The sequence below is a fragment of the Jaculus jaculus genome, chromosome 8, assembly GCF_020740685.1.
Source record: "Jaculus jaculus isolate mJacJac1 chromosome 8, mJacJac1.mat.Y.cur, whole genome shotgun sequence".
Classification (NCBI taxonomy): Eukaryota; Metazoa; Chordata; class Mammalia; order Rodentia; family Dipodidae; genus Jaculus; species Jaculus jaculus.
Genome location: NC_059109.1, coordinates 121,638,478 through 121,660,985, shown reverse-complemented (window position 1 = coordinate 121,660,985; position 22,508 = coordinate 121,638,478). Strand labels below are relative to the sequence as shown.

Sequence of the window (22,508 nt, the reverse complement as noted above, 5' to 3'; positions counted from 1 at the left end):
TTCCTCAACCACAAACCAAGATTTTTTAAGGAAAGCCTGGGAGGACAGTTGGTGTGGAGCAGGGTCATATTCCTTATGGGGAGAAGAAGCTGCAAGGGTGAAGTCCAGGTCGTAGCTGAGGTCCCTCCCAGGATGTTGGAGATGCTCGGAATATGGGATGTCTGCCAAGATGATATAACTGCAACTTAATAGAACTGGGAGATGGTGTCTGTTCAGAAATTACGTTTATAATTTTAAAATAATTTTCTTTTGCTTTGGGCATCTACCAAGAATGTAACTGGTTATTTGTGGTTTCGTTGCTTATTCTGGGTGTGAATTCCGTCATTCTCCAATTATTCATCCTCAAAAATAGTACTTTATGTCATTGTGAAAACTTGCCATGTATTGCTCCCCCCAGACACAAAAATGGCCTGGATATCCATGACCTCACAGTGCCTGACACTACCTACACAAGACCGTCATAATAGGAGGAAAAGATCATGACATCAGAATAAAAGAGAGACTGAGATGGGAAAGGGATATGATAGAGAATGGAGTTTCAAAGGGGAAAGTGGGGGGGGGGGATTACCATGGGATACTTTTTGTTATCATAGAAGTTGTTAATAAAAAATAATTGAAAAGAAAAAAAGCTTGCCATGTGTTAATTGTAGGTAAGTAAGTAGTTATTTAGATGTTAGAAGTCGGTAGTTTTCATATGTTGTTTGCTATTGTAATAAAAACAAAATAATTGGACTGGAGAGATGGCTTTGCAGCTAAGGTGTTTGCCTGCAAAGTCTAAGGACTCATGTTTGACTCTCCAGGTCTCAAGTCAGCCAGACAGAAGCACATTGACACACGTGTGCAAGGTCGCACACGCACACAAGGGGGCACGTGCATCTGGAGTGTAATTGCAGTGTCTGGAGACCCTGGTGCACCAGTTCTCTCTCCCTATCTCGCATAAAAAAAGGCAGTCTGTTGGGCTTGCCTGAAAAAAGTTAAAATAATTGATCAATCCACACCAATTTGTAGGCAACATGGGTTGCATTTACTGTAAGGGACAGTGTTCCTAGAATTTAGTGGATTGGTTTAAATTACCCTAAAGATACAGTGGCCTCTTAAGTATTGTTCATATTGTCTGCAGCTTCAACTTTTGGGTTTGGGTAAATTTTTTTTCTGCTTTTTAAATTTGGCAAGAGGTTTCTATTGTCAGTCATACCTTATCCTTTTCCTAGAGTTGTGTTTGAATTTTTTTTTTTTTAGAATGGTTAGAAGATAAAACTTGAAGATACTTCCCAGAAAGTAAAACATCAAGAGATGGTAGAGAGGGAAGGGGCAGATAGAAGAGAAAAGAGGAGAGAATGACTTGGAAGTGTACCATGGAAGATCTCCCCTTCAAGTGCAGTAGGCATCGCAGTAAGAGAACACAGTAGGGAGGGGATTATGAATAACTAATGTAATGGGATCTCTTCAGAAATGAAAGATCTGAGTTTCCAGGTTGTAAAAGAATATAAAAGCTGTGGACGAAAACAGTCCCAAGGCAGATTATTGTGAAAAGCTGTTCCTAAAGGCCTTCCAAGAGGGAAGAGATGTCACCTGTAAGTGATCAGTGCTAGGAGTGGCTCAGATTCTTCAACCGAGATGGTGGAAGGAGCAGGGCTTTCAAAATTCCACAGAAAAATTACCTTTAGCCTGTGATCCATTACCTAGCAAACTGTTAAGAGAAACAGAATTGGCCATGACTGTCTCAGAAGCTTCTCTCTCATTCAGATGTTTCCTAGTGGGTCACTGCTTTCTGCTTCGCGGAAAAGAGAGAATAAACCCAGAGAGCGAAAACCTGGAAATCCCCAACTCCTTGAGGTGAAGGAGCCCCATGGAGGGTGAGGAAGGGGAGCCAAAGAAGGTGATTTGGATGACAGAATGCTAGAGGAGGGTCCCAGGTGTAAGGACCATTGGGGTGGGGGCATTAACTTAGACTCAGAAAAGTTGTTTTTTAAAGTTATTTATTTGAGAGAGAGGGAAAGGGGCTCTAGCCACTGCAAACGAATTCCAGACACATGCACCACCTTGTGCATCTGGCTTATGTGGGTCCTAGGGAATCAAACCTGAGTCCTTTAGCTTTACAGGCAAGCATTGTAACCGTTAAGCTATGTCTCCAGCCCGAGAGAAGTAGAAGTTTTAAGGATTTTAAAGTACCATCATGGTATAAGTTAGAGATTCATAAAAATCAAAGCAAACTTTATATTATTTATATATTTTTAAGATTTTTTGTTTGTTTGTTTGTTTTGGCTTTTAGAGGTAGGGTCTTACTCTAGCTAAAGCTGACCTAGAATTCACTTTGTAGTCTCAGGGTGGCCTTGAACTCTCCATGATCCTCCTGCCTCTTCCTTCCAAGTGCTGGAATTAAAGACGTACGCCACGACACCTAGTCTTTTTAAAGATATTTTTCCCCCAAGGTAGGGTCTCACTCTGGCCCAAGCTGACCTGGAATTCACTCTGTATTCTCAGTGTGGCCTCAAATTCAAGGCACTCCTCCTACTTCTGCCTCCCAAGTGCTGGGATTAAAGGTGTGCACCACCACCCCCGGCTTAAAGAATTTCTTTTAATGAGTTTTCATACATATGCATAATGTATTTTGATCACAGTCCTCTCGCATTACTTTTGTGTGTGTGTGAGCAAGAGAGAGAATTAGCGCACCAGGGCCTTCGGCCACTGTAATCAAACTCCACATGCGTGTGCCACCTTGTGTGCTTGTGCAACCTTGAGTGCTTCTGTCACCTGGAGGGCCTGGCTTATGTGGGAGCTGGAGAGTCAAACATGGCTCCTTAGTCTTCGCAGACAAGCCCCTTAACCTCTCAGCCATCTCTCCAGCCCTCTCCCATTACTTTCTTTAAGTTCCACATTCCCCGTCTTCCTTTCACTAAACCCCTGCTTTCCAAACAATCACTTTTCTATTTTAATGTCCTCTTTTTTCTTTTGTCCTCCTCCCTAATCCATGATATGTTGATGGGCCCAATATTGTGCTGATCTTTTGCAGATAATGTACTAGTCACTATGAGGTCATGAACATAGTGGCCACCTCATCATATCTGGAAGACAGCGTTTTAAAGCACTCCTACCCGCCTTCTGGTTCTTCTATTCTTTCTGATGCCTCTTCTGCCGTGACCCCTGAACCATAGAGGGTGTGATAGAGATGGCTCGTTGAGTGCTGAGCCCGCAACAGTCACTCATTTATGCGGGTTCTGGAGAGTTGAATGTGGGTCCTTTGGCTTTGCAGGAATGTGTCTTAACTGATAAGCCATCCCTCCAGTCCAGTCCGCTTTTCTAGCATATTTGTGTCTGCAGCGTTAGCCGTCTCCTAAGGGTCTTGGGACATAATGACTCGCTTGGGTAGAGGGAATGATGGTAATTGAAACTGGGTAAACAGTACTTTGAATACTTATCTAGCCTCTTATAAAATATTTATTGACTTCTGTTTGTAGGAAAAGACCAACAAAATAATGTCTAAAACTGAAAGGAGCGGGGGAAATCCTATCAGCAGTATAAGCATTTGGTTTAGAATGTGATGGACAGCACAAGAGACCTGCTCAAGATCAAACGGATTGCCTCTAGGAGGAGTGAGTCAAGGGTGATGATTTTCGATTTTAATATTAGTATTAGATTCTCAATTTTAAGCTGGGCATGGTGGCACATGCATTTAATCCCAGCCCTTGGGAAGCAGAGATAGGTGGATCACTGTGAGTTTGAGCCCAACCTGAGACTACATAGTGACTTCCAGGTCAGTCTATGCTAGAGTGAGACCCTACCTCAAAAAACAAAAAACAAAATTTCTCAATTTTAGTACATGTATTACTTTGAAAAAGTAAGCATGATGAATATTGAGAAATTTGACTGAACTGGGACAAAATGAACAGAAAGAGAAAAGATGAGAGACCAGCAGCTAAAGAGCAGATGGGACCACACAGCTCTTTGTGATATCCCGGCTTGCAGGTTTTCTTGTGTTTTGTTTCTATGAATACTAGACCAGTGGCCCTGCCCCCAAGATTCAGGAATCTTCTCGCCTTGCCTCCTTTCAGTTTCAGGGATTGGGATCACTCTTGTGACACTGTTTGCTTTTAGTAGACTCTGGGGATCTGAACTCTAGTCATCACGCCTGTGCCGTAAGTGTTTTTAATCACTGGGTCATCTCCCAGCCCTGCTTTAAAAAAATTTTTTTTTTTTAAACAGACCCACCAGTCAGCGATGGGATGATGTGTGTACACTTCAGGAAAGCATGCTCTTGGCAGAGTGAGGACGAAGGGAACGTGGAGAGTAGAGAGGCCCTTAGGAGGCTGTTTCTGACAAAAATGATCCCTAAGAAGGTGGAAAAGTACACTGGGGAGGAGCCAGAGGATTCCTGAATTATGAAAGAGTTAAGAGAATTAGGAAGGAAGGAATGGGCTGCCAGTCATGGTGGCTCACGCCTTTAATCCCAGCACCTGGGAGGCAGAAGTAGGAGGAACACTGAGTTCAAGGCCACCCTGAGACTACAGAGTGAATTCTAGGTCAACCTGGGTTATAGTGAAACCCTACCTCAACCCCTCCCCCCCCCCCAAAAAAAAAGAAAAAGAAAAGAAAAAAAAGCTCTGGGCTAGATGTCTCATTATGATTATTTTATTTTACTTTTTTAGTTTTGCACTAGGGTCTCACTCTGGCCCAGGCTGACCTGGAATTTACTATGGTGGCCTTGAACTCACAGCAGTCCTCCTACCTCTGCCTCCTGAGTGTTGGGATTAAAGGCATGTGCCATCACGCCCAGCTCACATTATGATTTTTAATGTTTTTGATATTTTAAAAATATTTTATTTATTTGAAAGAGAGAATGGGCATGCCATGGCCTTCAGCTACTGCAAATGAACTCCAGACACATGCACCACTTTGTGCATCTGGCTTACATGGGTCCTGGGAAATTGAACCGGGTCCTTTTGTTTTGTAGGTAAATACCTTAACTGCTAAGCCATTTCTCCAGCCCTGGATGTCAGGTTATGAGACATAAACTTCCAGTTTGGGACAGGAACACATATGTATGAAGGTGGTGCTTTGAGGATGGTCTTGAAGAACTGTATGGTTTCTTTGGCTGTATCTCTGGGACACTTAGAACTGTCTAGGATACATCCACTTAGAGGTCAGGAGGATGGCTGGGATTTGGAAATGTACATGGTCATTGTGTAGAGAAGCAGTTTGAGAGTTTAGTAGAAAATCTGTGTGGCCTTTGTAATGTTGAGTGCACTGAATCCTGGGAGCAGTAACATTCAAGAGTTAGACGTTACAGTAGGAGGAGCCTAAAGAACACTGAGTGTGAAAACCTGCAACTGCGAAAGTCTGCTGCGGAAGGAAAGTCAGCAAAGGATGTCCTTCGAGAAACCAATGAGATGAATTTTAAGATGAAATGATTCATATTCTAAAATGCTACAAGAAAGTCTTCTTAAGTAGCAGATTGCTAAAAACAGCTTTAGGGATATGTAGAATGTGGAAATGTGAACCTGGTCAGTGTCAGGCCCTCAGGCTTATCCAGGAAGCACACTTAACCACTGAGCAAGCTCTCCTACCTGTCATGTATTTTTGGTTTCTTTTTTAGTTACTTTCTAACTTTAATATAATGGCATTTTTTTGGGGGGGGATGTCGAGAGCTACAGGTGGTCTTTAATCTTTTTTTTATTTTTATTTATTTATTTGAGAGCGACAGACACAGAGAGAAAGACAGATAGAGGGAGAGAGAGAGAATGGGCGTGCCAGGGCTTCCAGCCTCTGCAAACGAACTCCAGATGCGTGCGCCCCCTTGTGCATCTGGCTAACGTGGGACCTGGGGAACCGAGCCTCGAACCGGGGTCCTTAGGCTTCATAGGCAAGCGCTTAACCGCTAAGCCATCTCCAGCCCATAATGGCATTTTTTAAATATATATATACATATGATCTAAAGTGTTCTTTTGTCTTCATCCCATCTGAAGCAGTAAATTGAGATCTGGTTAGAGTTAGGTCTAGACTTAAGGGTCTGGGCATTGTGTTGGACAGTTCATTTGGAAATAACCTGGGGTTTTATCACAATGTTTGTCATTTTTGTTTTACAGAAATCAGTACCTTCCCTCAATTGCTGAAAATGAAAATACAGAAGAAAGAGAAGCACGTAAGTGGCTCCATTTCTTCAAGGCGAATGTGCCCAGTGTGCGTGTGTCTTTCAGAGGGCGCGCCGGCACTGTGGGCTCACGTGTTAACCTCTGTAGTTCCCTGTTGCTTCCACTTCCTGTTTTCCATGTAGAAACAGAGCTCTCTGAGTGACTTGATATGCGAACTGTTTCTTCGGCTACAGTTATCTCCATATAGGAGCAGCATAACACAAATGTAAATCAGGATGTTATTAAAAATTCAGCATGGCTCCCTACACTCCGGAGGCCATGGTAGGAGGATCCCCATGAGTTCAAGGTCAACCTGAGACTACATAGTGAATTCCAGGTCAGCCTGGGCTATAGCGAGACCCTACCTTTGGGGGGAAAAAATGTCAAGTCTGGGGAAGATGGCTTAGTCAGAAAGTTAGTGATCTCTAGGTTCTGTGAGAGACTGTCTTTCTAAAATTAAGGTGGAGAGTGATTTTGATGACACTTGATGTCAACCTGAGGTCTACGCATGTGCATGCACACCCACACATACAAACATATATACATGTGCACACTGCACATGCAAAAAAAAAAAAATAGCCATGTAGGAATACTTCTTCTCTTGGAGTAACTTTTCAAAGTTTTCTGAGAGATAGGACCAATTTTCTACAATTTACATAGTAATCATTTTGTTTGTTTAGTTAAAGCATTCTCTTATTTATAAGATTCTTTTTAAAATTCTATTTTGATGGCTCCTTTAATAGGGAAGAGTTGATGGGATGTGAGCATAAGGGTTCTGGCACCTGCAGGAGAGGGGATTATATAACAGTGGCTGGTGGGCACGCGGGGGGTCTTTACTTCATTGGTGCTTCTGTTTCTCTGGTGGGCTTATCTCATGATTCTGAAGTGTTACAAGTAATGTGGTGGCAGCCTAGGGATGTAACTCAGGGTAGACAACTTGCGTAGCCTGCCCAGGGTTCTGGAGATAACCCAACACTGAGGAGAAGGAAGAAAAAGTACAGTATGAAATATTTACCTGGCATAGGGGTGCACGCCTTTAATCCCAGCACTCGGGAGGCAGAGGTAGGAGGATCGCCATGAGTTCAAGGCCACCCTGAGACTCCATAGTGAATTCCAGGTCAGCCTGGGCTAGAGTGAGACCCTGCCTCGAAAAAAAAATAAAAAATTTACTCATTTAAAAACCCTCACTCCTACTAATTCACTTTTTTTCTTCTACTAGTTAATTTTTTTCAATTTTTTTCTTCTGGAGAAATGGCACATAAATACATTCTGATATAAAATTCCTCATTTCCTTCTTCAAATTTTTATCAAAGTAAATTATGATGACAGACTTTACAAGTTAATCAAAACTCAGTAATAATAAAGTTTCTTGCTAGTCAGAAGGCATAATGAGTGGTCTGCCAAGAACAAAGGCTTTATATAGATGGACTTTGTATTGCCAAAAGAAATGTTTCAAGAAAAAAAAATCACTTAAAAGGTTTATTTATTTGCAAGCAAAGAGTGAGCACACGGTGATGCCAAGGCCTCGTGTCTCTGCAAATGAGCTCCAGATACGCTCATGTCTTTGTGCATCTGGGTTTACATGGGCACTGGGGAGTTGAACCTCGGTCAGAGGGTTTGCAAGCAAGCACCTCTAACTGCTGAGCCATCTCCCCAGCCCCACCACAAACTTTTAAAAATTGAATCTCCCCTGTCTTTATCTGTGCTAAGAATAATTAAAACTGCCTCTAAAAAATGTGGATTTCCGGGCTGGAGAGATGGCTTAGTGGTTAAGCGCTTGCCTTTGAAGCCTAAGGACCCTGGTTTGAGGCTCGATTTCCCCAGGACCCACATGAGCCAGGTGCACAAGGGGGCACATGCATCTGGAGTTCATTTGTAGTGGCTGGAAGCCCATTCTCTCTCTCTCTGCCTCTTTCTCTCTCTATCGCTCTCAAATAAATGAAAAAATTTTAGAAATGGATTTCCATTAGTGTTAGAAAAAGTGGAAAAAGGACTGGAGAGCTAACTTAGCCATTAAGATACTTGCCTGCAAAACCTAAGGACACAGGCTCAATTCCCCAGTACCCAGGTAAGGCAGATGCACAAGGTGGTGCGTACATCTGGAGTTGTTTGCGATTGCAAGAGACCCTGCATGCCCATTCTCACTCTCTCTTTTTATTCTTGCAAATAAATAAATGAAAAGGCAGAAAAAGCAATGTGAGAGAAGACTCAGCCCACCAGCAGAGGCAGGCTTCATTTGGGGAAGCTTAAGAAGGGCCCTGGCCAGGTTGCTTCCTTTACAGACCAAGGGCACTTAGAGCTGGTGGGATAACTGTAGCTGTCTGGTTGTGGGGCACTTCACCTTGCCTTGAGGCTGGGTCCATGTCAGGGAAGTAGTAAGTAGACAGGTGGTTTGGGGCGAGGAAGGTGATGATGGGGGTGGGTGGTTAGGTCATTCTTGGGAAACAGAGTTACAATGAAATGGCAGTCAGAGTCCAAAAATAGAGACAGTTTAATAATTAGTAAGATGGCTAAGCAGTACTAGGCAGAAAAAGTTAGAGAAATAAGATGTGAATTTTAGTCACTAAAAGCCCATGTAGCACTGCTATTGCCAACTACAGCTGAAAGCCTGTCTTTAAAAAAAAAAAACAAAAAAACAAAAAATAACATTTATTTATTTATTTGACAGAGAAAGAGGGAGACAGAGAGAGAAAATGAACACGCCAGGGCCTCCAGCCACTGCAAACGAACTCCAGACAGATGCGCCCCGTCTTGTGCATCTGGCTAATGTGGGTCCTGGGGAATGGAACCAGGGTCCTTTGGCTTTGCAGGCAAATGCCTTAACTGCTAAGCCATTCCTCCAGTCCTGAAAGCCTGTCTTAAGGGGACACATTGTTACATTAGCAATGACAGACCTACAGTATAGGAATATTGATTATTTTTTTCATCTAAGGTACTGAGAAGTATAAACATGACATACTAAGTTTCAGTATGCAGTATAGTGATGGATAAAGTGGTTTTTCATGCACACAATATATAAATGCAATGTTACAGGAGGTAACCCAAACTTGAGTAACTGCAGGAGAACTGTGCTTTCAAGACTTGAGAGCTGAGTCGTTGCAACCTGTCTTCTCCCTTAGGTCTTCTACAAAACAGAAAGTTGGACCATGGGACAGATAGGAAGAGTGCTTCAACTTTCAGATAGACTGTTTCCTTCCTGGGTGTGAATATGGACATAATTAATTTACTAAACAAATTGTTAGTTTTCCATCTTTATTCATCCAAGATTTATTTGAGGTCAGATTTAGCTGCAAATAAAGAAATTGTTTTTCACAAGAAATTTGTAGTCTGGGGCTGGGGAGGTTGCTCAGTGGTAAAGTATTTGCCATGCAGGCACAAAGGCTGGAGCTCAGATCCTAGAACCGTTATAAATGCTGGGAAGGGAAACAGAGACAGTGGTAAGCTCTAGGTTCAGGGAGACCTTTCCTCAGAAAATAAAATTGAGGGCCTGGAGAGGTGGTTCTGTGGTGAAGGTTCTTGACTGTAAAGCTTAACGACCTGAGGTCTATTTTCCAGTACCCACATAAAGCCAGATGTACAAAGTGGTGCATGCCTCTGGAGTTTGTTTGCAGAGGCTAGAGGTCCTGGTGTGCTCATTTTTTCTCTCTCCTTCTCCCTCTCCCCTCTCTCCCTCCCAGTCCCTCTCCATCTTCCTCTCCCACTCTTTCTCTGCATGCAAATAAATAAAAATTCTTTTTGGAGGGGTTTCAAAGTAGGGTCTCACTCTAGCCCAGGCTGACCTGGAATTCACTGTGGAGTCTCAGGGTGGCCTCGAACTCAAGGCGATCCTCCTACCTCTGCCTCCCAAGTGCTGGGATTTAAGGCGTGTGCCACCATGCCCGGTTCAAAAAAAAAAAAAATTATTTTTTAAGCAGTAAATGGGCTGGAGTGAGGCGCTTGCTTGCAAAGCCAAAGGACCATGGTTCGATTCCCCAGGATCCACGTACGCCAGATGCACAAGGTGGCACATGCATCTGGAGTTCATTTGTAATAGCTGGAGGCCCCGATGTGCCCATTCTCCCTCTCTCTGTTTCTGCCTCTCTCAAATAAACAAATAAATAAGTAAATAAATAAATATTTTTAAAGATTTTTTTTTTAAAGCAGTGTTTACCCAAAGATATTCCACTACTATACTAGTGGGTTTATCTTTCCTAGGAAGCCAGTTACATAGCTTTCCGTGCCCATTGCTGGTTAAGACTGGATGACGTTTCTCCCCGGCAGGCTGCATAGCACTTTTCCAGCACTGTGACCACCAGTTACCAGCTGCAGCTCCCAGCTTACTTCCTCAGTACCCTGTAACTGAAGCATGTGGTATCTTTAGCAGTAGGGTATTACCATCTAGTCTGGTGGGTAGCAAAGAGCCTTGGTAATTCTGTGCATTGTTTGGGGGACTCCACAGGGTGGACCCCCCTGGTGGTCTACCCACTGGGAGGTGTCCCAACCCTGGCACTGAAGTTTTTCTGTCACATCCTGTGGCTTCTGGGCAAAGCATTGACACCTTCTCAGGATACTTCTCCCCCAAACTCTCTCTCTCTCTCTCTTTTAATTTATATACATTTATAATTGATTTGTTTGGTTGGTTTTTTGAGCTAGGGTCTCATTGTAGCCCAGGTTGACCTGGAATTCATGATGTAGTCTCAGGGTGGCCTTGAACTCATGGCAGTCCTCCTACCTCTGCTTCCCAAGTGCTGGGATTAAATGCATGTGCCACGACACCCAGTTTATATACATTTAAAATTAGCTAACAGTATATTTCCATATGATTTATTAATAACCTCTTTAGTTTTAACTAACTTTCCTCTCTTCCATGTACCTCTCTGGCCCACTTAGCTCTTTTCGCCCTCCACTTCCTTATTGACAAAGACATCCTTCCCTTAAGACCTGCACTCTCTTACCTCCTTCGTGGCTCCTTTCTAGTTTTGTGGCCTCTACACTGAGTACTACTCCACCTCACCCCAAGTCTACATGACTATAAATTTGAAGCTAGAATCCACATATGAGAGATAAGGCATTTGACTTTCTGTGCCTTTTTGTTGTTGTTGTTTTTTTGGTTTTTCGAGGTAGGGTCTCACTCTATCCCAGGGCTACCTGGAATTCACTGTGTATTCTCAGGGTGGCCTCGAACTCACGGCGATCCTCCTACCTCTGCTTTCTGAGTGCTGGGATTGAAGGTGTGCGCCACCACGCCTGGTGACTTTTTTTATTTTATTTATTTATTCTTACTTAGCCCCCTTCTCATTTCAACTTTGTGTTTTGTTCCTAGAGTATTGTCTCTTTATTTTTAATTATTTGAGAGAGAGAGAAAGAAAATGGGCATGCCAGGACCTCTAGCCACTGCAAACAAACTCCAGATGAATGTACCACCTTGTGCATCTGGCTTTACATGGGTGCTGGCAATTTGAAATTGGGCCCTTTGGCTTTGTTGGCAAGCCATCTCTCCAGCACTTGTCTCTGTTTAAGTTATTAATATAAGGCCAAATATTGTTGGTACCTTATGGTTTATCATCTCCAGTGTGTTCTTTTTAGACTTATTTTCAAAATGGCAAGTTAATGTCTTATTTGGTAGAAGTTGAAACAAAGACTTTATTTAGACCCCTTCCCCCCATAGACCTAGAAACACATGAAAGAAATATTCTTGTCTTATGTTTTTTAATCCTTAGCATATTTTTCCAAGCTCCTAACAAAGTTTCTGTAAAATAAAAATTTTTTTGTAGCTTATTGACTTCAAACTATAAGTTTTGTATTTCTTTTTACTGTTATCTGTCTTTTCAGATTCTTTTCCCCTTTCCCCATGGAGTAATGGTGGTGCATGTTTAGAGCTGTTCTTCTCCCTCGAGTGTCTCAGCACCCACTCTCTAGGAGGGTAACCTTGGCAAGCTGCTTCATCTCTTTGAGCTGATTACCTTATCTGTTAAGATTAGGGAGTGGGCTCCGTAATTATCTGAGGTTCCTGGGAGTGGAATTGCTCAGAAATCAGCTAGGTATATTTTTAGTTTTATAAAGAACCACTTGACCTTTTACCAAAGCAGCATATGCCATCACATTTAATATGTGTAACCAAGTGTCATCTGTCTGGTCTGGTAAGCCAGCAGCCTCTTGTAGCTCCCTGGGAAGTCATAAAATGCTCAGTGAAATATATATTAGCTTTTTGCCACACAGAATTCAAATCCAAACTCTTATCGGTTACTACCTATGTGGCCTTACCGATCCCTTAACATCAGTAGTCCTCCGTTTTTCCCTCTGCAGAATGGGCATCTTTACACTGACCTAGTAAGTGGTCGTACTCATAAGGATCGTGCAACATGCCGCACGGAATCCTAGTGCCTCCGCTCTGCAGGCGCGCAGTGAATGCTAGCAGCTGCTGTTAATGTGGCCTCTGACTTAATCCTCTCTTCTGCCACCCGTCCAGCTCCAGGCAGCTTCTTTGGAAAGCTTTGTCCTTCGGAACAGAGAACATGCCATGAGGTGTGAGTAGGGGAGGGTTTCTTTGTGGCCGACACCATGCTGCTTTGGCAGAATTTTTTCCCCCTTCTTCTTTTTTTTTTTCCTCAAGGTAGGGTCTCATTTTAGCTCAAGCCGACCTGGAATTCACTATGTAATGTCAGGGTGGCCTCTCAATCTCTCAGCCATCCTCTTACCTCTGTCTCCTATGTGCTGGGATTAAAGGCGCGCGCCACCACACCCAGCAGAGTTTGGTCTTTTATGCTTATCTTTGAAAGCTTTTTTCGTGAGCAAATGGTCTCTTGCTGTTTGAAGCAGTCTTCCCTTGCATGCTGATTCCCTAGAGCCATGTGTATCCCTGCTGTAGACTTCACTGATTCCCATAGGGTGGCTGAGCACAAGGACTGAGCTTCCGAGGGGTCCCTTACCTGCCGATGAGCTGCCCTTGCCTTTTTTTTTTTTTTAATTTGGTTTTCTGAGGTAGGGTCTCACTCTATCTAGCTCAGGCTGATCTGAAATCCACTATGTAGTGTCAGGGTGGTCTCAGACTCATGGTGATCCTCTTACCTCTGCCTCCCAAGTGCTGTGATTAAAGACGTGCGCCACCACACCTGGCTACCACGTGTATTTCACTGTAGAAGTTGCTCTGCAAAAAAGCTACCTTGAACCACGCCCCCCCCAAAAGCCCCAAGTTAAAACATACTTTCATAACTGGCTTTCTTGCATTGGCCTTTGAATTCCTTTTATCTATTTAGCTTTTCCCTTTTCTAAGCCAAGTCACCTAACTAAATCACCATATGGTACACAAACTAAGCTGTTTTCCTTTGTTGTTGTTGTTGTTTTTAAAGTACTAAGTTCTGTAAGAACAATTGTTTCCCTCTGGATTTAGGCCAGTTTGTTAGTAGACCTTATTTATTACAAAGTTGCAAAGAGCAACAACAACAGTAACAACAACAAAAATCTTCCTTTTCTTTGATCCTTTTCTCCCGAGATTCTCAATGTTTTGCTTTAGAGCCTCAGAGTGAGGCAGGATGCTAGGACACAGAAGGGCAGTCCCGAAGCTGGATTTGCGGTTCCTGACTCTCCCACTGTTGGCCAGAAGGTCTGCGTGCAGCCTGGGGAACCAGCACCTTGGCGGGAGACTGCAGCCCCTGGGCAGATCTCTGTAGCTTATCACATGCTAGGCCTCTTAATAGACAGGCTACTCACAAATGGTGCTGTTTCTAAGACAGCATCCAGAGAGCATTGTACTGCCTTCCTAGAAAACCTGCTGGGTTCTTGGGCATTCCCTCTAGGTCATTTCTTCCTTCCAGACCCCAGAAAGCATGCCATTCCCTGGAGCTAGTACCTGCATTATAATCTGATTATTGCCAGCCTCTCCTTGGTTATGAAATGGCAAATACTTTTTAGAACACGAGACCTGTAAATATGAGATGAAACTTCTATTTTCAAAAGGTTGTTTCCTTAAAACTGGTGACCTTTTGAGGCCGTGCTTTAATGGTGCTCAACACATCGTCAGAATTTCCTTTTTAGGGCTGCTTTTAGTCCTTGTGACATTCCTTTCTAATGGCTTCGATCACAGTCAACTTCTTCTTATTTGGGTAGTTTGGTTTTTACCTGTGCCCACAGGCATTAGAGGCTGCGTTGTTGGCTAAGTTCAAGGATCATACAAAACATGAGTATAGTTTTAGTTACGATCAAAAGTATAACTTGGAGAGATCTCTTGTTCAGAATTAGCCCAGCTCTGCAATAAGACTTCTTGACAATAGATGAGAACAAGACTTGAGAGATAAAGCAGCAGTATATGAGTTTGACACTCTAGTCTTTTCACCTCTGGGGCCCACCTGACTGTGGTGAGGAGGTCTCAGAACATATCTGAATAGGGAGATAAGTGCCATTATAGTTTATAACAGTATACCAAAGCTTTTATGGAAAACTATTACAAAACAGGCAGGTATGCCTGTTTTAGATATACCACTTAGAAGGTATTTTAGATTTCTTCGGATAGTACAGAAATCTTTCAAGTTTTTATATACTCACCACATGCTAACTTTTTTTTTTTTTAAACTGTCACACACCATTAGCACTTTGCTATCAGTCCATGAAGTCAAGGGTAGGTGTATCCTTCTTGTCCTGTGTCCCAAGACCTAGCACAGCAGAAATAACCACACAGTAGGAACTCAGTGAATGAAACCATGCATTCAGGCCTGTAGCATCCTTTGTATGGAGCATGCAATGGGAGAATAATGCTTGTTTCTCTCTTTTACAGTTGTCAAATTTAAAAGTTTTGAATCACTCCCCAATGTCTGATGTCTCTGTCAGTTTTGACTACAAGTCTCCATCACCATTTGACGGCAGCACTGATCAGGAAGAGAGAATTGAAGATGTCGCCAATGACTGTCTGTCCCAGAAGGACCTTTACTCTGCTGGAGAGGAAGCTGATGCCCCTTTCCATAGGAAACTGATGTCCCGTAATGGGATGGAGGGTAGTGGAGGTGGAGGTACTGGAGTAAAGAAGAAACGGAAGAAAAGGGAGCCAGGCGAACAGGACGTCCTGGCGAAGGGAAGCAAAGACAGGGAGCCCAAGCCAAAGAGGAAGAGAGAACCTAAAGAGCCAAAAGAACCCAGGAAGGCCAAGGAGCCGAGGAAAGCCAAGGAGCCCAAGGAGTCAAAGAAAGATGGTGCAAAGAAGACACGGAAGCCTCGGGAGGTCTTGGGTGCCAAGGAGGCCAAAGAGAAGAGGAGCTGCACTGACCATGCAGCCAGGACGAAGTCCAGAAAGGCCAGGTGTGTCCCTTCCTCCCCGGGCCTAACTTTGCCAGCCTCTGTGGGCCCGAGCTTTATACCTTGCTTTTCACATGGGAGTGTGGGAGGGGTAACGCCTTTGCACTCATGGAAGAAGGTCGCTAGCTGTATCCTCAGGGTTGTACTTCAAGAATATTTGTGGTTTTAGCAAGCTCCAAAAATTTTTCATCCTCTCTAGACCTCAGTCATCCTTTTTGGTGTGTGTTCTTAGTATTTCACATTGTGAATGTGGTACTGGTCTCTGGCCCTATGTGGAGATGAACTCTTTACATGCCAAGTTAGTGTGATTTTTGTGTCCGTGACAGCTTTCAACCAAAAATGAACCTCTGTTCCCACCTCCTGGTCCTTTAGTTTCTTAGTATTCCTTTGGGGTTGTGAGAATTAAAACACTCAGTTGCGTAGGATCGAGGTTATGCAGAGGATCAAGGGCAGGAGTTTTGAAATGGCAGCAGCATGGAGGGAGGCAGCGCAGTCTTGGGAACCAGTGGTCCAGCCGGCTGGCAGAGCTGTGAGTGTGCGGAGCTCTGCGTTCAAGATGAGGGACTCACCCCTCCGAGCGCTGATCGGAAGATCTTCTCATATAGTTCTCTAGCTCCGCGTTTGCCATGGGGTTTGACCCTTCCATACTTGCTAAAGAACCGTTGATCAAATGAGGCCAGAGGTGACCATAGTGACTTGTAGAGATCAGAGAGCTGGGTACTGAGTTACAGTGGGATAGGTAATGTGAAAGCCTGTCAGGATAGCGTCTGCACTCCTCACACAAGGAATTCAGTATTTTCCATCTCTAGACAAATCTCATACCTTTTTTCCTAAACCGTTTGTATAGAACATTATTATTTAAGCTTTTTGAGGAAAATATAAAACCAGAAATTCATAAGCTATCTCAAGGAATTTAAGTTTCTGAAGTTTAAACAAGATGTATATCTGCCTGCCTGCCTGACATGTCAGACTGTAAAATCTCAGAGATTGAGATGATTGCTAAGAGAGCGTAACGTATTGAGGTCACTACACCTGTGCTGGGCCAGGAAAGGAGGAGGTAAGTTTAGACCCAGGAGAAGGCAACTTAAGTGCTGTGTGCTGTGACTTGAAATATACCATGCAGCTCATTTCTTTTTTAGGACAGTTTGTTGGGACCGGATGTGTAATTTTCTAATCCAAGCAAAATGTTGCCTCATGGTATTTGCTCCCTTCTGGCCAACAGAGAATTTCACTTCCTCTATCAAAAAGGCTTGGCGCTGAAGGGATCCTAGGAATATAGTTAGCAGAGAATGGCTGTAAAATGCTTATGCTTTGCAAGGCCAAGAGTGTTAGGTAAAACCAGTATTGGGACTAATAAAAGCCATCCAGCTTTATTTCTCATTTTACCTTACTCTGATCTCTAATATAAGGGTGGAGTGGTATAGTAATTTTGGCTTTTGCCAGTTATTTTCATTTCTGCATTGCTTTGAAAAGGCGTAAGTGATTTTATTTTTTTAGGGTAAAGGAATGCTTGGAGAAGAAAAGTCAAACCTGAATTTATGGAGGTACTTATGTTGGTTTTATAGAGAAAGGGAGTGTTTGAGAATTAAGAGTAATTGGAGGGGTTGCCACAGTCCTGCTAAGGGTTTGGTAAGCAGTAGAAAGCCACAGGTACCTGAGCTTACCCAGTCACTGGTCTCTGATGTTTGAAATTTTATTGTCCCCTCTTTCAAAGATTTCACATTGCTGTTATGTGAGATTTGAAACAAGATGACATGGGCGAGGGCTGAGTGCTTGCCATGTGTGTGTGTGACCCCAGCCCTGGAGGAGGGTAGTGAGCATGTTAGAGAATTGCTGGGACTCAACTCCAGTCTTGGGGGAAGGTAGTAAGCATGTTAGAGAATTGCTGGGGTTCGCTGACCCACAGCAGTTCAGAATTTACATAGAGACACCCCATCTGAAGGGAACACATAGATATGTAACAAGAGAGACACACCTGGCATTTTCCTTGAGCCTCCGCGTGTGCACACAACACAAGTATGGGACATGCTCATCTGTCTCCATCTCCCCAACAGGTGACAGTGTCTAGACACTGTTGCAGATTCCATTTTAGGAGGATGACGAGTTGTTTCACAAAACAAAATTGAGTGTCAAATGCAGAGGCATGGGCTGAAAAGAATAGCTCAGTTAGTAAATTGCTTGCCCTCACAAGCATGAGGACCTGCATTTGATCCTCACTACCCAAGTACAAATGGCAGGCATGGTGACCTGCACTTGTTAAGCCTAGTGCTGAGGAGACAGAGGATCCCTCGGGCTCACTGGATGGCCAGTCATGTCATTGACAGTCTCCAGATCAACAAGAGACTCTTATCTCAAAGAAAGGTGGACATGGGGCTGAGGAGATGGCTCAGGGAGTAAAAGTGGTCACTGCCCAAGCTGGATGTCCAGACCCCAACACAAACAGCTGGGAGCTGTGGTCGGCTTCTGTAATCTCAGCATGCTGACACTGACCACAAAAGTGGGAGGCACAGACAGAATTTCCCAGGAGCTCAAGGTGAGCGTAGAGCAAAATAGCTAGACTCCAGAGCAAGAAATTGTGCTTCACATGAGGTGGGCAGGCAAAGACTGACCCAAACGTTGTCCTCTGTCCCCTACATGTGCACTCACACATCTTTATTCACATGAATACACACACACACAAATATATGTATTTTTTTAATGTGGATAATGTTTCTGAGGAGCAACACCCAAGATTGTCTGCTAGCCACCACAGACGTGTAAATACATATGATCCTGAACATGCACAGACACATGCATAAAAAAAGTCAAGGCAAAATCAGGATTCTGACTTACTAGTTGGTTGTGTGTATCCAGCATTACATTTAAGAGGCATAATTTTGATTTAACTAGGCTGAATAAAAAGAGTTGGAGAAGTACTTGTAGTATTTTCAAGGGCTATTAACTTAGAAGCCCAGAAAATCTCTCAAGCTTTAGAAATCTGGGAGACCTTCTTTGAGAGGAGAGTAACAGACAAGAGATGGTAACTTCTTTAAAACTGTAAACATTTTACACAGGTTTGTGTCTTTATTTTACAGCTATATAATTTTAACCTGTACTAATGGGATTTTTCTGTGTGGCCTGGAAGACTGTTTAGCCTGATTTCTTTTCTCTGGATCTTTGTAAAATTTATTTTGGTCCCTTTTAATTAATGATTCCAGTAGTCAGCAAAACTAATTTTAGTTACAAAAGGAAGTTAATTGATTTAAAAATAGTATGTTGGGGCTGAAGAGGGCTTAACGGTTAAGGTGCTTGCCTGTGAACCCTAAGAACACAGGTTCGATTCCCCAGTACCCATGTAAGCCAGATGTACAAGGTAGCATTTGTAGTGGCTAGAGGCCCTGGCATGCCTTCCTCTCTCTTGCTCTCAAATAAATAAATAAATAAATAAAATCCAAAAAGTAATATATTAATTATTAAGTCTCATTATTTTTGTTGCGTAGTTTCATTCAAGTGTTTATTTTAATTTGAACAGTTATTGATTTAAACCCTGAGTAATATTGAGTATAAATGATTAACCAAGTGCTTGGATTATTGTAGGAGACTTCTGGCTTGTGCCTCCTTCAGCCCATCTTGTTAGCTGCCACCTTTTCAGTCTGTCGATTCAGGTCAGTTGGGAAGCAGTCAGCAGAGATGGAGATGCAGTTGTCAGCTTTATTATTGATAAGCTGGATCAAAGAATTTCCATTGTCTTGTGGCTAGAATCAAGCTCTTTGTTACTTTCTCAGTGAGGTCACCCCTGTAACTGCAGGCAGAGGGGCCGTGGGATGCTGAGCCAGGAGTAAGAAACAGGGACAAGGAAAGGTATTTTCATTTTATAGTTGCTTAGGAACTACTGGTTGTTCCAGTTACCTGCAATGCAAAATCCAGAACCCTCTGTAACTTCTGAGATCTGGCTTCTTCCTGCCTTTCCATTTCTGGCAGTGACCGCACTAGCTAGGTCAGTCTCATTAGCCCTTGCAGGGACGTGGACTCGCCTCCCTGCAGGCTGCGCTTGCTGTTTCTCCCTTCATGGAACCAGTTGTGCCTGTGTGTCTGTCCCCTCTGGACTTCCACAGTACTCAGAACTCTACTTTTCCCTATAAATCATAGACTTTAGGTCCAGGAAAACTAAAATAGACTTGGTCCAATCCTGCAGCCTGGAAAATGCAGTGTTACAGAGAAGTGATTTGTCTGAAGTCCTTCCCAGTGTGTTGTCAACTGAGCCCTCCTGCTTCTTAGTTTTGTATGTTTATCTCTGAAACAGGCCATATCTATCTATCTATCTCTCTCTCTTTCTCTTTTTTGAGGTAGGGTTTCACTGTAGTCCAGGCTGACCTGAAATTCACTCTGTAGTCTCGGGGTGGCCTTGAACTCATGGCAATCTTCCTACCTCTGCTTCTTGAGTGCTGGGATTAAAGGTGTGCGTCACCATGCCCGGCTTCTTAAGTGTGTTTTTGGTGTAGGTATGACTGGTCTCCTCAGGAAAAGTTAGGTGGTCTACGAACAGGACCATCATGCCTAATGTCTTTTCTGCCTCTAGGGGCCTGTCACCTAGAGGGAGGTTTATCAGATTCAGACATAATATTTTGTGTCTTTAACTAAATTGTATTCCAAGAACAAATGTATAGAGCTTTTTCCCTGAAAAAAAGAAGGTGCATATAAAATACCTTGTAACGACTCATTGTCAGTATTTGGTGATGCATTCCAAAAGTTAAGTGGCTTGTCCATGGCACGGACTAATGAATGTCACTGTCAGGATTTGGTCACCATTCTCTACAAACATACAACCTTGTAACTCTTTATGTCTTACAAGGGAACATTAGGAACAGAGGCAGGAGAGTTCATTGTCCAAGAAACTGTTTTCTATTTGTAGGAGATAGCCCCGTTTCCACAGAACTTCCTTGTGCATTCTCCATGGTATTCTTTCAAAGACTAAAGTGATTTCCGCTTCCCCTTCTGTGGTTCCCTTTGCTTTGAAGGTGGCACATGGATAATCGAGCATGTCCCTTCTAAACGGCAATGGGTCGTATCTAGCAAATTTTTCTTTTTAAGGATGATACTAACAGTGATGAATGTTTAAGGAATGTAAATCTAAAAGTCTTCAGTAGGAAAAAACCTTATCACCTTTTCTTCCTGTCTCTCTAGGTTTTTTTTTTTTTTTTTGAGTGTTTTGTTCATTTCTTAACTATACAATGCTTAACCCAGAAAACACCTCCTGGTAGCTGAGTTCTGCTCATTCATTTCCTTGACTTTGAAATTGAAATTCCACTGAATATAGCTTACTTGCTTATACTGGTTTCTTTTTTTAAAATTAAAGAACTTTTTTTCCCAAAGGGTATTGGGATCACTTCACATACATAGATGTCGTGTGTGTGTACACATATAAGCATACATACGTGCTATGCATATGTGAACATACATGGCTGGAATAGGATATCCAAAAGGCCGGTATTCTATTATGTAGAGTCATAACAGGTTGATTATGGCTTTAGGAAATTTTCCTGGTCTTAGAAAAGCAACATGCTGGTTTCTCAAGGCAATCAGATCTTTAGCAATTGAGAAAGAAAATTTTCACTAGGGAGCATTACATGATTAATAAGTTCTGTAAACTGTTCTCAACAGTAGTTTTTGCTTCTCATGCTTTCATATACCTGTGAAATTCACATTTCCTTTTACTGGAAGCTTTTCCTTAGCAAAAGTCATCTTCCTTCAGTAAGGCACAGCCCGGTGAGCAGGAAAGGGGGCCCAGTCCAGCTGTGTCAGCTTTCTGGCCTGCCTACTCAAGAGTGAGTCCCTGAGGAGGCACTGATGTTCAGTCCTGCTTGTCTGCTCCTGCACAGTAAGCTAAGCACTTAGATTTGGATACAGGTCAATACTAGAAGCCAGGGTGTAATTTGGTTGCTGGCCAAGGGTAGAGCATAAGGTTTGAAATTTCTGGATCTCAGACTTAGCTATGTTGAGGGACGGACCCCAGTCCAAGTCTCCCAGACCATGATAGCAGAACTGCTTCTTGCACTATCTTTTGAGAAGTGGGTCCCAAATGAATGATCCCCAGGGAAATGGAACCTGTTTAAGGTGATGTGTTCACCGCCGAGTATGGAAGACCGAAAAGAGGAGTCGAAGTAGATGATATGCTCAGCTCAATCTCTACTTCAGCCCTTTGCTCCCATTTGTTTTGATTTGTCAACCCAGAGTGTATTTTTTTTTCAAATCCAATAAGCTTAGTAATGTTCTGGAAGAAAGATTTTACCTGAACTCTTTTCCTCTGTGCTGGTTGCTTCTAGAAAGCCTTAAGCCTCAGATCTTATACAGCCACCAGAGCTGGCTGGTATCACTGTACCACTGGCTGTGGGAATAGGAAGAACTGACTGAGGTTTAATCACTTGCCTATAGTAGAGAGAGATTTATTGAGGCTGATTATAGGCTCCAGATTCCCTTGTTAGAGGTTTTTTTTTTTTTTTCTATTGAGGGTTTTTTTTTTTAACATTCTGATCACGTGTTAGAATATAAAAGATGATTAGCCGGGCGTGGTGGCATATGCCTTTAATCCCAGCACTCAGAAGGCAGAGGGAGGAGTTTGAATTCAGCCTGGGCTAAAGTGAGACCCTGCCTTGAAAAAATGAACGAACAGAAAAGAATAGATAACTGAAGATTGTGTGAGTTCTGAGTAAAATCCCTGTGCTTAGAACCCCCTGGGCTTTGTGGTAAGTAGGAAAGGAATCTAAATGATCTCTGAAGCTTTGAGCTGTTGCCATTGCTATTTTTTTCAAGAGTGCCTGGTTGCTTACTCTTCTCATCCCCTTTACCAAATCTATAAGGAAAGTTGATAAATTCATTACTTGATCAATGCCTGCTCATTTAATTTCCACTGTATTTTTAGTGCTTTCTCTTGCTGTGCTTGTGAGCATTTTCATTGAGCATGGATTAGTAAAGGAAAGAAGGAAGGAAGGGGAAGGGAAGGAAGGCAGGTGTCACTGAAGCATCGCCGTGAGCCCTGTTGCTGAGCAGGTTTTATGAATTAGAGCAGCAGCCTTACAGTCAGCATGAACAAATGGGAGAACCTGGCATGACTGCATAGAGGATAGCTGAAGGGTTTAG

At 43.0% G+C, this 22,508-nt stretch overlaps 1 protein-coding gene across 3 annotated transcripts in view; it reads left to right on the top strand.

Annotated features, from left to right (window-relative positions):
* Positions 1 to 22,508, top strand: part of Chd6 (chromodomain helicase DNA binding protein 6) — a 199,330-nt gene that overhangs the window by 54,727 nt on the left and 122,095 nt on the right. The window contains exons 1-3 of one of the 3 annotated variants that reach the window (XM_045156929.1): positions 3,469 to 3,593; positions 6,084 to 6,139; positions 14,878 to 15,395. In XM_045156929.1, coding sequence (XP_045012864.1) covers positions 3,542 to 3,593; positions 6,084 to 6,139; positions 14,878 to 15,395 — 626 coding nt within the window. In that variant the 5' untranslated portion in view covers positions 3,469 to 3,541. Of the gene's footprint in view, positions 1 to 3,468; positions 3,594 to 6,083; positions 6,140 to 14,877; positions 15,396 to 22,508 lie in introns of those variants that run through there. The other 2 variants (XM_045156930.1, XM_045156931.1) reach the window with 2 other exon arrangements.